General features: G+C 46.8%; 1 protein-coding gene and 4 pseudogenes across 1 annotated transcript; 1 reads left to right on the top strand and 4 right to left on the bottom strand.

Moving 5' to 3' along the window:
* The first annotated feature begins 2,685 nt into the window (after positions 1–2,685).
* On the top strand, positions 2,686–3,455 carry LOC117194002. Its single transcript, XM_033398638.1, has 4 exons — positions 2,686–2,767; positions 2,826–2,954; positions 3,019–3,144; positions 3,221–3,455. The coding sequence occupies exons 1-4, from the start codon at positions 2,701–2,703 to the stop codon at positions 3,442–3,444; spliced, it is 546 nt and encodes a 181-aa protein (XP_033254529.1). The 5' UTR covers positions 2,686–2,700; the 3' UTR covers positions 3,445–3,455.
* Positions 3,456–7,826: 4,371 nt separating this feature from the next.
* On the bottom strand, positions 7,827–9,580 carry LOC117192405 (annotated as a pseudogene).
* LOC117192406 lies at positions 9,572–10,772 on the bottom strand (annotated as a pseudogene).
* A 2,364-nt stretch (positions 10,773–13,136) lies between these two features.
* Positions 13,137–14,732, bottom strand: LOC117192408 (annotated as a pseudogene).
* On the bottom strand, positions 13,169–16,731 carry LOC117193987 (annotated as a pseudogene).
* Positions 16,732–18,040: the final 1,309 nt, after the last annotated feature.

The following is an 18,040-nucleotide window of genomic DNA, read 5'->3' as shown; positions in this document are numbered from 1 at the left end:
GGTTGACTGCTGTAGTTTCATGTGTTCCCTTAAGTGAATCCACTAAGCTAAGAGCATCAATGAAACTTTGTAGATTCTCAGGCTTTCCACTAAACTCAGGTATGAGTGAAGCGGCTAGCTTAAGAAATTCTAGTTGTGACATGGCCATTTTTAGAGTTTTTACTTCAGTAATAGACTCTGATTCAGAGTCAAATAGATTGGTTAGTGTGATTACCGCTGGTATCATAAGGTCGCCTAGGTCTTCTTCTTTTATATGTGTATCTGGACCGCTTGCGGTTTCAGATTCGCTCTCTAAATCTGTGTTTGTGTCTTCCTCGACTAATACTGGAGTATTCAAAATCGAAGGTATAGTTATGTCTAGTGAATGTTTTGATTTAATGCTATTTAAATTTGTTTTTAATCTATTCAAAAATCTTGATACATACGACCAATGCTGAGTATTTAACTTTTCTTTATTGTCGTGTATCAGGGAACGAGCTTGGTTAAAACATGCAACTAATATTGTCGCGTGTCTACTTATAGTTTCGTTTGAAATATTCCTATTTTGTGCTAGACACTTGTATGATTTATCAAAATTTTCTTTTATTTTAACTAATGCGGCATTAATATTTTGCCATTCCATTTCATTTTAAAATAAATTATTAAAAATGTGCAAAAACATCTATAGGTTTTCAATCAAATAATGATATATTTTTATTCATGATTCGTTTTGGACTTTTTCTTTTATTTTTAGCCAATTTTTGTTACCATTATAAATTTGTTTTAAATTTTGTCCAGGTCATCTGCCCGGCTTTGATAGCGTTTCTTTATGCATCTATTATGTAGTTTATACAATTTATATAATAGATGTCCTATGATTATAATGAAAATAATAGCAATAAGTATTGTTATTAACTTTAGGTCGGTGTTATTGACTTCGACTTTGTTTATTACATTCGCTGTCGAATCTACCGATTTTACATCTACTAAACCCATTGTGTAAAAATTTTCGAAATTTTCTTCAAATTTACTTATTTTGTTTGTTTGTGACATATGTATATAATTTAATGCAAAAACAAATTTCTTATTTTTCTTTTATACTACTGCATAAATTCTTTGTTAATTTTTGAAATTAATTTATAATTTATATATATTTTTTTTTTCTTCAGGTTTTACATTACTTTTTTTTTTTTTTTTTTTTTTTGTGTGGCTTTACAGGCCTCACTCTAATTGGGCAGATGTTATTCAGCTCAATTTTACAATTTTAGATTTTACAGTTAAGTTTTATGCATCGCAGGCATTTAGAAAAAATTTTGTTTGGCGGTGGGCGCTCTAGGAAGCGCTGTCGGTTCACTGCTCCGGGTCTAGCTTGTTGCGCTAGACGAGGCCGGTGCTGGCTGCACAGGCTGCTACTGCTTCTCTGTTGGGGCACCGGTGCAGGCTGCACAGGTGTACTCGCAATGCGGCGAGTGTAGAGGTCCCTCGCAGTCGTTCGGGCAGGTCTTCCTTGGCTTTGCTATTTCTGCCGTTTGGGGTGGTGGAGTTACGATTAATATTTTACTGATATTTTGTATTGCAGTGTAGGTGGTTGTGTGCATTGGCTCTTTCTTTTTCTTTTCTGCTAGCAACAATTTGATGTGATCGAGCTCTGTGTGTAATTTCACAGATGTGCTCCACGGCAAATTATCGTTGCTATTTAGCAGTTTGAGCAGTGTTGCCCTTCTGGCTCTCAGGCGTTTTACTACGCCGCCTCTTTTGCCACACATACCACTCTACTTACTGCGTTCAGTTTCGCTCCATTTCGTTGTTCGTTTTTTGATGTTACTGCTGCTGCTGCAGCTGCTGTTGGTAATTCTCCTGTTGGTCGGACTGCTGCTGTTCTTTGTCATCTACATGTTCGTGACACCTGTCACGGTCGCCATGTAATATGTCACTTGTTCAATTATAACACGGGCACGTCTGTGCCGTTTGAGTTCGGTTTTTAGAATGTCTTTATTGAATTTATTCTTATAACTCAGACCGAATAGCTGCGCTGCCGGTTACGCCAACAGCGGAGCGGCTTCATACATATTTGTCTTATCAGCATAATCGAGAGGGCAAGAGCCGTATGTACATATGTGTATATATATATATATATGCTTTAAGTGCTCAGCGTGGGAATGCTGACTTAGCTTAGCGCATACGCGGCGATCATATTGCACGCTCACTTGAAATGGTTTTGTTTGTGTACTGCAACAATGTGTTGCTGATATATTTATTGTTAACCGTTGGGTCTTCCAGTGTACAGTGTACACTCAATATATGCACATACTACAAGAGATAAGAATGCTTATCGACAAAGCTGATTGCAATCAAAGCGGCAGACACTCGAAAATACTACACGAATAGCGAAGAACCAATGAAGAACACTCCATCGATGGGGAGAAGGCAGCAGGAAGCCAGGTGTTCAAGCCGCCAAAAGATATACATCTGTTTCTGCCATCCATTTGTGTCCTACCTATCAAATACTAAGCTTTGGCCCTAGATAGACATTACTTTGAATGCCAGAGCATGCACTACCCAGAGTGGGAGTGGGACAAGTGCCAGTAGACTTAATGATAAGACACCTGCAATCTGTGCCCCTCGATCGATTGCCATCTATCTTCCACATCAGTCATTCTCCGGCAGTGGCAACAACAGCAACAGTGTATCTCAACCGAAAAAGAGACCACCTTATCGGAAATGCCACTGGAAACGTGGAGATTGTGGCTACCGTTGCTTCTGTTCCTCCGTCACCTGGCTGCCGAATGTGAATAGAGAGTTCCTTGAGTGGCTGCATTAACCCTGACTCCCCGTTCGAATTTCAGCGCCCCAGTGCTTCCACTTCACGTGGGTGGGCGCCTACGAGAATCACTCGAATATCCACACAGAGACCTGCGAGGCGAGGGTCGGCGACTTCAACGATATACCCTGCGTAATGCCGCTGGTCGTGACAGGTTAGTACTGAACCACTGGCCGTGGCGGGAAATCAATATCTCTGAGTCGCGGGAATCTCCCCAGCCAACGACACGGTGCCGGACGTGAAGGCCCTGTGGCACAATATGACCGAGGATCGCGAGAACATCCTTTGCCAAATTTCGCCGGGCTTCTCGTGTGTCAAGTACTCCTACATATTCAAAGGCGGAAGTGAGTATGCCTCCTCCAAGTTCAAGGATAGACTCCATTACTCCATTACTCCCCCTCCTCCGCTCCCTCTTTGCAGTCCAGAACATCACGTACATGTGCGCCAGGGTGAACAGCAGCAATGGCTGCTATCGACAGACCCATCCCACTGGCATGCAGGTCGAGGCCTGTGTGTGCACCTCCCGAGTCGGTCTGATACCCTGTAATGGCTGCTCTTCCAGCACTCAAACGATGCATGTAATGGGCCTGGCCCTCTGTTTGCTCAATGTTTATCAATTGCTGAATAAATATCGAATAGTTTGACACGCTCTCCTCTGCTCCCCCCCCCCCCCCCCCCCTCACCCAGCGTGTGTAATGTGACATTTCCGGGCTTTTTGATTTTGACAAGTTTCATGAAATTTATGGGCATTCATTATGGGCCGTTTTTAATGGCCATTTTTTGAGGCCAACCGCTGTGGCCCAATGAAGTGCCATCATTTATTTGCCCGCCCATTAAGTTTGTTTCAAAATTTCGCCACAGCCCCTTCCGCCCCCGCAAAGGACGAAAATCTGGGGATATTCACAAATCTCAGAGACTATTAACGCTAGAGTAACCAAATTTGGTATCCGCACTCCTGTTAGATCTCACTATAAAACGTATATCTCAAAATTTCGCCCCACCCCTTCCGACCACACAAAGGACGAAAATCTGTTGCATCCACAATATTGCAGATTCGAGAAAACTAAAAACGCAGAATCATAGATAACGACCATATCTATCAGATTGCTGAATGTGTAGCAGATCAGATAATTTTTATAGCCAAAAGGAACAAATCAATTTGCACTGGCTACGCAGCGCCCGACGTCACGCTCAGACTGATTTTCTGTCTCTCTCGCACGCACTCTTTGTCGTGTCGTTTAATATTAGCTGCGTCTGCCGGAGGAGAGCCATACTAAGTATCGGGTATAACTGTATAAATCAAAGTGGAATAAATTGTATAAAATTGTAAACTTTTAATAGCACGGTTTTATTGTATGTTCTTCTTTCTTGATCGGCGTATTCGAATGAATGTGTGTTGGCATATCGATACTTGTCGAGGACAAGTATCGATATATCGAGTACATTGGAATTTCTTATAATACTATCGATGAGTAAATCTTAAACTAATATTCAAATCTTATAAACTAATATTCATATCTTACATTCGGGCAACCTGACTACAGATCGCCCACGATCTACACACTAAGGCATACAGTTGGTTAAACATTTCTTATTCGGTATTGTCTTACTTAACATACTATTTCATCGATTAACAACATGAGACCATGGTTTTACCCTTACACTCTACCCAGGGTTTAAGCCTTGCTGGTTCTAGTATACTTCGGAATGGCATTTGCGTCAACTGACAGTCCTCAATGTCGACAACCTCATAACGATCATTATCCAATACTCTATTGATCCTGTACGGTCCTCGATACTTTGGTGCGAACTTCTTATTGATCCCCGGTGTTGTGTCCACATGCCGGACTGCTACATAGTCACCAGGTTCATAATTTAATGGGGCTCTATGTTTATGGGCATACATCTTCTCATTTCTTTTCTGCGACAACCGTATGTTCTCACTTGCTATTTCTCCTATAGTTTCCAACTCTCTAAGTTCTGACGCTAACTTCTCCTCTAGGTATTCGGTTAATTCATCTACAACGGGTCCTTTCTGGGGTATTCCAAATAACAATGTGCTAGGTGTCTTTTTCGTACTGCTGTTAACGGAGTTATTAATGGCGTGCTCTACCTTGCTCATCAACCTATACCAATCGGCTTGCTCAAGGGGCTCTGACAGTTTTCCTAACATAGGAGTAAGAACACGATTCATCCGCTCCACTTGGCCATTCGCCTGCGGTGCACCTGTAGCTACCTTAATGTGCTCTATCCCTCTCTCCTGCAGAAAACTAGAGAACTCTAACGAGGTGAAACAGGTCCCACGATCTGATATTATCCTAGTAAGGCGACTATAGAAATCAAAATATTTACTTAAGGCATCCTTCGCTTCCCGCGTGCTGGTACTATTAACCGGGAACAATTTGACAAACTTAGTGAATGCATCTATTACCACAAGGAGGTGTTTTCGCTTAGATCTAATACTCGGCAACGGACCCAAATGATCAACATGTAGGGTATGAAAAGGAACACACGACTTTGGGATACTATGGAGCGTTCTGTTATGGATTGTTTTAGGCATCGAGTGTAGTATACACGGTAGACAGTTTCTGATGAACCTTGCCACTTTACTTCTCATTGACGGAAACCAGTAGGTCCTCAAAAGGTCACTCACGCACTTCTCTGCGGCCAGATGTCCTAGTTTTTCGTGTGACCGCCTTATCAACTGCTCTTCCATACACATTGGTACATAGAAACATAGTTTGTTTTCACAACTCCTCTTGTAAACAATACCATCTATCATTTCAAAATCTACTTCAATTGCATCCTCTAGCATTTTTAGAATCCTAACTACTTCCTTGTCTCGCATCTGTTCTGTTTGCAATATCAAATCAACATCTTCTGTAATCTGTAGTAATCTTTCCTCCTGAAACTCTAACTTGTCCCTCTCTACTGTATCCTCAACACATTTTTTCTCTTTATCTGAATTCCTACTACTAATGTACTTTTTGTTTACAAAATATTGAAAATTATTTCCAGTCCCGAGGCAGTCCAAAGCACTGGAAAATAGCATTGCAGGGGGTGCGGGGAGGGGGTTCCTTGGAATACTTTTCGTCAGTTGCTTAACTCGCATTTATTTGTGCATGAAATCCATGTCTAAGGCATAATTTACCATAAATCCGATTACCTTTTTTCCATAGCACATTTCTGCAATATCCTGTAATTATTTTAAATAAATAAAATATAATAAAATTCTGTGGTAAATCAAAATCCAAACAAAATACTGCCACGGACACGAACCGAAAGCATACCATAATCATAGACCAATATCCAGTGGCCAATTGGGAGTGGGTGAATGGAGAGGGGGGCAGCAGGGGAGAGTAAACAAAAGCAGGCGATAAACGAAACACCAGAGAACACGCAGACACACACAGTTGCTGATGGGACACACTGCGTATGAGCAATGCCGGGGCTCAAATAAACTAATTTTAATGCCTTGCATTGTGGCCAGAGCACGCAATGCAGCTCAATTGGGATGCAAATGACAGCAGCATCGGCATCGGCATCGAATTGGTAGCATCCAAGGGTTCGGAGCTGCACAGAATTTCACAGAATTCCAGGAGTGGGGCCAGGTATTGGTAAATTGCATCTGCCGGATAGAGCGAGAGAGAGGGGAAGAGGGCCAAAAGACCGAGGACCAGGGGGGGCAAGGGGACAATAGAAGCCAAAAGATTGACAGAGGCGAGTGAATTCCGATATTATAAACGATATTGCTGTTCACATTTTGCACTTTCACTCAATTAACTCAACTAATTGACATTTGAAAATACATGCGGTGAAAGGAAGTACATATGTACACATGTAAAGGACAACAGCAGGAGATAATTACAAGTGCAGGAATTTTAATTCAACCTTCAACCTCAGCCTTTACATGGCTCTGGAGCTCGAAAGTGATTTACAAAAGAAGCACTTTAGTCGGAAACATAAACATTCATTCCCCACCTCTTCACAGCACTTGACCAGAAACAACAGCAACAACAAAAATCACAATTATAAAGGGAGTCAGGGCGAGGCATACGCTGTCAAAAAACAATATACGAGAATAAATAATTAAACGCATTTTTAAATACGTTTCTCCCGATATTATTCTCTAAATTGAAAGAAAACAACAGGCATATATTTTCATTAGCTTTGAACTGAAAACCTTTTAAGATAAGCCGAAGTTGACTTTTTCGGTATTTTTCGTTATTTTTATAGTCCTGTTTGCCTTTAGTATTTTCTCCTATAAGAAAGATGATTCTTGGTAAAAGTTTGTCCCCTTATTTGCCTCCATACTAAACATAAAGCTAACAAAATGCTATCGATCTATTTTGTTTTATATCTTTTTAGTTCATCGCCTATAATCGTACAGCAAAGAAAAACATAAACATTTTCTTACCTTCTTCCTGGTTCTTCCACTTTTGCTGCATTCTCTCTTTCTGTCCTTTCCTTGCCGTTTCCATTCTGTCGTTATATTCACACACAAACACACACAAAAGCACTATTAAAAAAAAAAACAAACAGAAACACAAATGAATTTTATAATTTATTCATATTTTTCTTTCCGCGATCGGCTCTTTTTGTGCGCGAATAATCCACTAATTTTTCCCGCAAGACGCACTTAGCAGCAAAGACGCTCAGCTACAACGGTACAACAAATAAAACGAGAAGGCAGCAATTTTTGGTCGAATAACAACAACAGATCACCAAAAAAAACGGTAAGAGGCAACGGTACAGCAACTGGAATTTCCAAGCAACTCCACTCAACGAAAAGAAGGCGAGCGAAAGAGAATTAGAAGATCACGCGATGCGTCGCTCCCAATGCGAAAACCGAACGCATCGCTGTATGCGTGTGCATGTGGGTGCAGTTGCGGTTTTTGGCTGTGCATGTGAGAGCTCTATGTAAAGCCTCTGTAGGCAATAGCAACGCAATAATGAGCATAAGTATATGTAGATGCTTGAGCGTTGAAGTAAAATAAGCGGCTAATTTCTCCACCATTTGTATTGCAAAAATGTTCAAAAAAACTTCAATTAACAACAAATTTGGAACGCGGAACATTAACAAAGGAATTGTGTAACGAACATAATCAGATTACTTGCCGTCGGGGCAAGCCATCTGAAACAGAAACTGAACGATGGTGCGAGTGGGACGGCCAGTCATGCGGTTCTTCAGCAATTATGGCAGCGGATTGTAGCGCGTCAGCATGCCCACGTTGCGGATGTCCAGGTGGGCCCAGTCGACGCACGGCACCAGCAAGTGCAGAACGGCGGTAGCGATGCAGCTGGAGGCGGGGCAACGTCCGCGGTTGCTGATGTCAAAGATGTCGTTCGGCATGATCAGCTCCTTGAAGGAGCGCCACAAGGGCAGACGCCAAACGCGATCCCCCGTAAGGGCACCGGCCTTCTCGAACTGCTTGTAGACGAAGTTCGAATTGCTGAAAATCCCGGCTGCTGCTCCGCCCAGCGCTGAGCAGACGGCGTAGCCCACTTTAGCAATGTCCACGACCATGCGCGGCTTGTAGATCGTCTGGGCGTAGAGCAAGGGATCGGCCATGGTCATCACACCAGCCTTGCTGACGTCCACGAAGCCGAGAGTTTTGCCATTGAGGAGGGCTACCACGTCGCCAGGCTTGGCAGCCATTCCGGAGGGCATGTTCTCGCACAGCGGCAGCAGTGCCGTTATGTTTAGGGGCAGCGATAGGGCGGCGGCGGCTCGGATGACGGCCACGCAGGCGGCTGCACCGGACATGCAGCCGCGGTACATGGACAAGCAGTCCTTGGGACGGAGGCAGAGGCCCCCGCTGTTGAATGTGATGCCCTTGCCCAGCAGGAGGCTTGTCCTCGGGTGCGGTGCCGCAGTAGGCGATTCCCAAGATGATCGGCGGCTCGCAGCTGCCCTTGGCCACCATCAAGAAGCTGTTCAAGCTCTTGGACTCGATCCAGTCCATGCTGCGTACCTCCACGGATACCCCGCAGGGGCACAGGGCATCCACCGTTGACTGGGCGAAGATTGTGGGCGTCATCTGATTGGCCGGCGTATCGGCCAGGCGACGGGCCAGGTTCTGCGATTCGGCCTTGAACAGGCCCCGCATCCAGGCATCCGAGTCAGGAGAGTCGTACAGCTCCAGTTTGGGAATGAGTGTGCGGTCCCGACGGCGCTTGTTGGTGTTGTAGCGCCAGACGGCGCTCCCCTCGGCCGCCTGCTCCGCATACTCCATCGACTCCACGAAGACATCTGTGCAGCCCTGCAGTTGAAGGGAACGAGCCCCCACGCCGGCAGCGACGCGAGCGTTCTCCATTCCCTCGTCGATCATCTCCAGGTCGTTGAAGCCGGCCCCCTCCTGTCCCACGCCGACCACGGCCACCGCACGGCACTCCGCATCCACATTCATGAAGAGACGGCCTTTTCCCAGCTGGCCACTCAGGCCCGTCTCGCGTATGAGATCAGTGATCTTACCCTGGACGCGATCGTCAAACTTCTCGCCGGATGGTGTCATCTTGGGCTGGCGGTCGCCCTCCTTGGCGTACACGCCCGCCACAACGCCTTTGATCACCGAGTCACATTTCTCGGCGTAGTGCCGTCGCTGTTCCACATCTCTGCGTCTGGCCAGGAATGTGTGCTGGACACGCCTGCACAGGGCGTGCATCAAGCGTACAGACTTCATCGCTTAATGATAGTGACAGTCCCTCGCGACAGGTTACGAAAGTTCTCTTATTTTTCAGACAGTTCCAGACAAATTTTCATTTTTTTTCCGAATAAAAAAAATGTAAATCTAAAAAATAGAGAGAATAGATGTGCTTCCAACAGCTGATTCGAAAGGAATGAGATATCCCAAGGCTCAAACTCTGGCAGGGAAACATTGCCAACGCCTGCTGAGATTCGAGGAATTATTGAATTTCCGAACAAAACGAAGAATAGGACTCCGAAGAATAGGTCTCCGAAGAATAGGTCTCAAATCGAGGGAAGTATTCCACAGACATACATTTATATTTCGCGTAATCAAAAGAAACAAAAGATTTATCCCTCATCGGAATCGGAATGATTTGTCGGCTTGAGGCTGCCAAAGACCTTGGCCGGTATGGCCTTTTGTTCGAAGCGCAGTTTCTTCATGATGAGGCCCTCGTCATCGGTTTTGGTTGTGGCCTGGCCTGCCTCGGCCTGGTCTCCACTCGGCTGCTGCGGGTCCTCCTCCTCATCGTCGTCGTCGTCCTCGCTGTCGCCAATATCAATCTCATCCGGATTGACGACTGTATTTTCCTTGCCCTTGGCCCCGCCCTGGGTCTCGCCGCGCACAAACATGATATTGGAGGCAGCCTTCTCGGCGGGCTTCTGCCCGCCGCCTGGCGGGCCTTCTCCTCGAGCAGCCGCATGGCATCCGGTCCGGAGCCAGCACCAGCATCGGCAGCCACACCATTCGTGTTCGTGTTGACAAACTGGGCAGCCATCATGTTGACCTGAGTGTTGTAGGTGGCCTGAATGGAACGCTTGATCCGCAGCATTTCACGCATCGTATCCTCGTTGCCATGACACACCTCGAACTCCTTCCAGGTCTGCCAGAAGTCCGCCGTGATGCGGGGATCGCACACCTGTTGGGACAAAGCAGAAGAGAGCTTAGAATATTGACGATCCAACGGTTAAATGTCGACTCACCTGTGAGCGTAGATGGCCCTGGCTCGATCCACCTAGCCCAGCTTCGTCTCCAGCTCGGCGAATTTGACGCACATGTGGCGCATATGCTGCTCGTGCAGAGCCTCGATGGCCTTCTCGTAGATCTCCCTGGTGCGTGGCAGGCCGTAGATCTCGGCGGCCTTCTTCACGAATATGTTGTACATGTCGAACATCTCCTCTTCCTTGACGGCGGACGTGGCGCGATCGTAGACGGACATGGCATGCCGGGCCAGGCCGTGCTCCTCCTCCAGCTTCGCGTAGAGCTGGTAAAAGTACTTGGATTGCTCAGCGGGTCACTGATCCAGGCACTGTTCGAAGAGGTCGCGGGCCCGCTCCAGCTTTGTGCCCCCGTAGCGCGCGAGGAACTTGCTTAGATACGAGTTCCAGATGTCGTACACATTCGGCCACTTAAACAGGGCAATGCCCTTCTCGTAGGCCCGATAGGCCTCCTCGAAGTAGTTGTGCTCTTCGAGGAACATGCCATAGTTGATGATCACCTGCGGCGTGCAGATCTTCAGGTCGATGATGCTCTCGTAGACGGCCTTGCAGGTCTTGAAGGTGCCAAAGGACTCCTCCAGATCGGCGTACATGGACCACGCCTTCAGGGATCTGTGGAGGCGCGACTGCACTGTCTCCGAGTCGTCGTGATACGCCACCTTCCGCTTGGGCATGGCCGTGGCACGTTGCATCAGCTTGAGGGCTGCCTCGAACTGCTGCTGGCGCAGCTCCATCTTCGCACACTCGCACCACACGGCGGCCAGATCCGCCACCTTGACGTACTCCACCTCGGTGCCCCGCTCGAAGACCAGAACTTGGCAAACTCCACCCAGAGGGTGTGCAGCTTGTCCTCGTACAGGTTGACCCGCTTGTGCCACTCGTAAACGTTGTGCGGATTCTGGCGCAGCAGGACACTGTTCAGCAGCAGCAGACGCCTCTCCATGAGGTATTCGAAGCGCGACAGGCGCAGCTCCACATCGATGTCGTCCTCCTCGGTGGCCTCCTCGTTCTTGGCCACCTCCTCCATGCGCTTGCTCAACGACAGCTCCTCGAACTGCGCAAAGCTGGCCTCGCAAAAGGGCTCTGCTGTGGACCAGGGGGGCAAGGGGACAATAGAAGCCAAAAGATTGACAGAGGCGAGTGAATTCCGTAAATTTATATAAACGATATTGCGGTTCACATTTTGCACTTTCGCTCAATTAACTCAACTAATTGACATTTGAAAATACATGCGGTGAAAGGAAGTACATATGTACACATGTAAAGGACAACAGCAGGAGATAATTACAAGTGCAGGAATTTTAATTCAACCTTCAACCTCAGCCTTTGCATGGCTCTGGAGCTCGAAAATGATTTACAAAAGAAGCACTTTAGCCGGAAACATAAACATTCATTCCCCACCTCTTCACAGCACTTGACCAGAAACAACAGCAACAACAAAAATCACAATTATAAAGGGAGTCAGGGCGAGGCATACACTGTCAAAAAACAATATACGAGAATAAATAATTAAACGCATTTTTATATACGTTTCTCCCGATATTATTCTCTTAATTGAAAGAAAACAACAGGCATATATTTTCATTAGCTTTGAACTGAAAACCTTTTAAGATAAGCCGAAGTTGACTTTTTCGGTATTTTTCGTTATTTTTATAGTCCTGTTTGCCTTTTTTTATTTTCTCCTATAAGAAAGATGATTCTTGGTAAAAGTTTGTCCCCTTAATTGCCTCCATACTAAACATAAAGCTAACAAAATGCTATCGATCTATTTTTTTTTTATATCTTTTTAGTTCATCGCCTATAATTGTACAGCAAAGAAAAACATAAACAACATTTTCTTACCTTCTTCCTGGTTCTTCCACTTTTGCTGCATTCTCTCTTTCTGTTCTTTCCTTGCCGTTTCCATTCTGTCGTTATATTCACACACAAAAGCACTATTAAAAAAAAACAAACAGAAACACAAATGAATTTTATAATTTATTCATATTTTTCTTTCCGCGATCGGCTCTTTTTGTGCGCGAATAATCCACTAATTTTTCCCGCAAGACGCACTTAGCAGCAAAGACGCTCAGCTACAACGGTACAACAAATAAAACGAGAAGGCAGCAATTTTTGGTCGAATAACAACAGATCACCAAAAAAAACGGGACACGTTGACTTATATATGTATGTAAATATATGTAATTCTTTCCAGCCATTGATTGTATTTATAATCCTATTAAATTAGTGGTTTAAGTTAGTGGAAGGCGCGGCTAAGAGGCAACGGTACAGCAACTGGAATTTCCAAGCAACTCCACTCAACGAAAAGAAGGCGAGCGAAAGAGAATTAGAAGATCACGCGATGCGTCGCTCCCAATGCGAAAACCGAACGCATCGCTGCATGCGTGTGCATGTGTGTGCAGTTGCGGTTTTTGGCTGTTCATGTGAGAGCTCTATGTAAAGCCTCTGTAAGCAATAGCAACGCAATAATGAGCATAAGTATAGATGCTTGAGCGTTGAAGTGAAATGATGAACAGAAGAGAGGAAAAGTAAAATAAGCGGCTAACTTCGCCACCATTTGTATTGCAAAAATGTTTTTCGAGGTTTTTAACGAGCCGGATTTGTAAAGACCTCACCTAGGCGATTTATAATGAATCTCAACAATAAAATGGCGACCTTTTTGCATATTTTATGTGGTTCTTTTCATCCTTCAATCAGCATGGAAGCTCAATTGTAAACTCTGGATTAAAATTGAACAATAATAAAAATGTGTTCGTGTAACCTCTTGGGGTGTGCACCTCTTGGCAATTTGCGTGAAAATGTTGGCGGGGGGTACTTCAATCAACAACAAATTTGGAACGCGGAACATTAACAAAGGAATTGTGTAACGAACATAATCAGATTACTTGCCGTCGGGGCAAGCCATCTGAAACAGAAACTGAACGATTGTGCGAGTGGGACGGCCAGTCATGCGGTTCTTCAGCAATTATGGCAGCGGATTGTAGCGCGTCAGCATGCCCACGTTGCGGATGTCCAGGTGGGCCCAGTCGACGCACGGCACCAGCTCGTGCAGAACGGCGGCAGTGATGCAGCTGGAGGCGGGGCCACGTCCGCGGATGCTGATGTCAAAGGTGTCGTTCGGCATGATCAGCTCCTTGAAGTAGCGCCACAGGGGCACCGGCCTGAAAATCCCGGCTGCTGCTCCGCCCAGCGCAGGGCAGACGGCGTAGCCCACTGTAGCAATGTCCACGACCATGCGCGGCTTGTAGATCGTCTGGGCGTAGAGCAAGGGATCGGACATGGCCATCACACCAGCCTTGCTGACGTCCACGAAGCCGAGTTTTGCCAGTAGGCGATTTCCAAGATGATCGGCGGCTCGCAGCTGCCCTTGGCCACCATCAAGAAGCTGTTCAAGCTCTTGGACTCGATCCAGTCCATGCTGCGTACCTCCACGGATACCCCGCAGGGGCACAGGGCATCCACCGTTGACTGGGCGAAGATTGTGGGCGTCATCTGATTGGCCGGCGTATCGGCCAGGCGACGGGCCAGGTTCTGCGATTCGGCCTTGAACAGACACCGCATCCAGGCATCCGAGTCGGGAGAGTCGTACAGCTCCAGTTTGGGAATGAGGGTGCGGTCCCGACGGCGCTTGTTGGTGTTGTAGCGCCAGACGGCCAAGGCGCTACCCTCCGCCGCCTGCTCCGCATACGCCATCGACTCCACGAAGACATCTGTGCAGCCCTGCAGTTGAAGGGAACGAGCCCCCACGCCGGCAGCGACGCGAGCGTTCTCCATTCCCTCGTCGATCATCTCCAGGTCGTTGAAGCCGGCCCCCTCCTGTCCCACGCCGACCACGGCCACCGCACGGAACTCCGCATCCACTTTCATGAAGAGACGGCCTTTTCACAGCTGGCCACTCAGGCCCGTCTCGCGTATGAGATCAGTGATCTTACCCTGGACGCGATCGTCAAACTTCTCGCCGGATGGTGTCATCTTGGGCTGGCGGTCGCCCTCCTTGGCGTACACGCCCGCCACAACGCCTTTGATCACCGAGTCACATTTCTCGGCGTAGTGCCGTCGCTGTTCCACATCTCTGCGTCTGGCCAGGAATGTGTGCTGGACACGCCTGCACAGGGCGTGCATCAAGCGTACAGACTTCATCGCTTAATGATAGTGACAGTCCCTCGCGACAGGTTACGAAAGTTCTCTTATTTTTCAGACAGTTCCAGACAAATTTTGCTTTTTTTTCCGAATAAAAAAACTGTAAATCTAAAAAATAGAGAGAATAGATGTGCTTCCAACAGCTGATTCGAAAGGAATGAGATATCCCAAGGCTCAAACTCTGGCAGGGAAACATTGCCAACGCCTGCTGAGATTCGAGGAATTTATGAATTTCCGAACAAAACGAAGAATAGGTCTCCGAAGAATAGGTCTCAAATCGAGGGAAGTATTCCACAGACATACATTTATATTTCGCGTAATCAAAAGAAACAAAAGATTTATCCCTCATCGGAATCGGATTGATTTGTCGGCTTGAGGCTGCCAAAGACCTTGGCCGGTATGGCCTTTTGTTCGAAGCGCAGTTTCTTCATGATGAGGCCCTCGTCATCGGTTTTGGTTGTGGGCTGGCCTGCCTCGGCCTGGTCTCCACTCGGCTGCTGCGGGTCCTCCTCCTCATCGTCGTCGTCGTCCTCGCTGTCGCCAATATCAATCTCATCCGGATTGACGACTGTATTTTCCTTGCCCTTGGCCGCGCCCTGGGTCTCGCCGCGCACAAACATGATATTGGAGGCAGCCTTCTCGGCGGGCTTCTGCCCGCCGCCTGGCGGGCCTTCTCCTCGAGCAGCCGCATGGCATCCGGTCCGGAGCCAGCACCAGCATCGGCAGCCACAACTTTCGTGTTCGTGTTGACAAACTGGGCAGCCATCATGTTGACCTGAGTGTTGTAGGTGGCCTGAATGGAACGCTTGATCCGCAGCATTTCACGCATCGTATCCTCGTTGCCATGACACACCTCGAACTCCTTCCAGGTCTGCCAGAAGTCCGCCGTGATGCGGGGATCGCACACCTGTTGGGACAAAGCAGAAGAGAGCTTAGAATATTGACGATCCAACGGTTAAATGTCGACTCACCTGAGCGTAGATGGCCCTGGCTCGATCCACCTAGCCCAGCTTCGTCTCCAGCTCGGCGAATTTGACGCACATGTGGCGCATATGCTGCTCGTGCAGAGCCTCGATGGCCTTCTCGTAGATCTCCCTGGTGCGTGGCAGGCCGTAGATCTCGGCGGCCTTCTTCACGAATATGTTGTACATGTCGAACATCTCCTCTTCCTTGACGGCGGACGTGGCGCGATCGTAGACGGACATGGCATGCCGGGCCAGGCCGTGCTCCTCCTCCAGCTTCGCGTAGAGCTGGTAAAAGTACTTTGATTGCTCAGCGGGTCACTGATCCAGTCACTGTTCGAAGAGGTCGCGGGCCCGCTCCAGCTTTGTGCCCCCGTAGCGCGCGAGGAACTTGCTTAGATACGAGTTCCAGATGTCGTACACATTCGGCCACTTAAACAGGGCAATGCCCTTCTCGTAGGCCCGATAGGCCTCCTCGAAGTAGTTGTGCTCTTCGAGGAACATGCCATAGTTGATGATCACCTGCGGCGTGCAGATCTTCAGGTCGATGATGCTCTCGTAGACGGCCTTGCAGGTCTTGAAGGTGCCAAAGGACTCCTCCAGATCGGCGTACATGGATCACGCCTTCAGGGATCTGTGGAGGCGCGACTGCACTGTCTCCGAGTCGTCGTGATACGCCACCTTCCGCTTGGGCATGGCCGTGGCACGTTGCATCAGCTTGAGGGCTGCCTCGAACTGCTGCTGGCGCAGCTCCATCTTCGCCCACTCGCACCACACGGCGGCCAGATCAGCCACCTTGACGTACTCCACCTCGGTGCCCCGCTCGAAGACCAGAACTTGGCAAACTCCACCCAGAGGGTGTGCAGCTTGTCCTCGTACAGGTTGACCCGCTTGTGCCACTCGTGAACGTTGTGCGGATTCTGGCGCAGCAGGACACTGTTCAGCAGCAGCAGACGCCTCTCCATGAGGTATTCGAAGCGCGACAGGCGCAGCTCCACATCGATGTCGTCCTCCTCGGTGGCCTCCTCGTTCTTGGCCACCTCCTCCATGCGCTTGTTCAACGACAGCTCCTCGAACTGCGCAAAGCTGGCCTCGCAAAAGGGCTCTGCTGTGGACCAGGGGGCAAGGGGACAATAGAAGCCAAAAGATTGACAGAGGCGAGTGAATTCCGTAAATTTATATAAACGATATTGCGGTTCACATTTTGCACTTTCGCTCAATTAACTCAACTAATTGACATTTGAAAATACATGCGGTGAAAGGAAGTACATATGTACACATGTATGTACATGTGGGTCCGTAAAGGACAACAGCAGGAGATAATTATAAGTGCAGGAATTTTAATTCAACCTTCAACCTCAGCCTTTGCATGGCTCTGGAGCTCGAAAATGATTTACAAAAGAAGCACTTTAGTCGGAAACATAAACATTCATTCCCCACCTCTTCACAGCACTTGACCAGAAACAACAGCAACAACAAAAATCACAATTATAAAGGGAGTCAGGGCGAGGCATACACTGTCAAAAAACAATATACGAGAATAAATAATTAAACGCATTTTTATATACGTTTCTCCCGATATTATTCTCTAAATTGAAAGAAAACAACAGGCATATATTTTCATTAGCTTTGAACTGAAAACCTTTTAAGATAAGCCGAAGTTGACTTTTTCGGTATTTTTCGTTATTTTTATAGTCCTGTTTGCCTTTTTTTATTTTCTCCTATAAGAAAGATGATTCTTGGTAAAAGTTTGTCCCCTTATTTGCCTCCATACTAAACATAAAGCTAACAAAATGCTATCGATCTATTTTTTTTTTTTTTATCTTTTTAGTTCATCGCCTATAATTGTACAGCAAAGAAAAACATAAACAACATTTTCTTACCTTCTTCCTGGTTCTTCCACTTTTGCTGCATTCTCTCTTTCTGTTCTTTCCTTGCCGTTTCCATTCTGTCGTTATATTCACACACAAAAGCACTATTAAAAAAAAACAAACAGAAACACAAATGAATTTTATAATTTATTCATATTTTTCTTTCCGCGATCGGCTCTTTTTGTGCGCGAATAATCCACTAATTTTTCCCGCAAGACGCACTTAGCACCAAAGACGCTCAGCTACAACGGTACAACAAATAAAACGAGAAGGCAGCAATTTTTGGTCGAATAAGAACAACAGATCACCAAAAAAAAAGGGACACGTTGACTTATATATGTATGTAAATATATGTAATTCTTTCCAGCCATTGATTGTATTTATAATCCTATTAAATTAGTGGTTTAAGTTAGTGGAAGGCGCGGCTAAGAGGCAACGGTACAGCAACTGGAATTTCCAAGCAACTCCACTCAACGAAAAGAAGGCGAGCGAAAGAGAATTAGAAGATCACGCGATGCGTGATGCTCCCAATGCGAAAACCGAACGCATCGCTGCATGCGTGTGCATGTGTGTGCAGTTGCGG

Source organism: Drosophila miranda (assembly GCF_003369915.1).
Source record: "Drosophila miranda strain MSH22 chromosome Y unlocalized genomic scaffold, D.miranda_PacBio2.1 Contig_Y2_pilon, whole genome shotgun sequence".
In the NCBI taxonomy this organism is placed as follows: Eukaryota; Metazoa; Arthropoda; class Insecta; order Diptera; family Drosophilidae; genus Drosophila; species Drosophila miranda.
The sequence above is the reverse complement of the archived record's forward strand: the minus strand, read 5'-3'. Positions and strand labels throughout refer to the sequence as shown.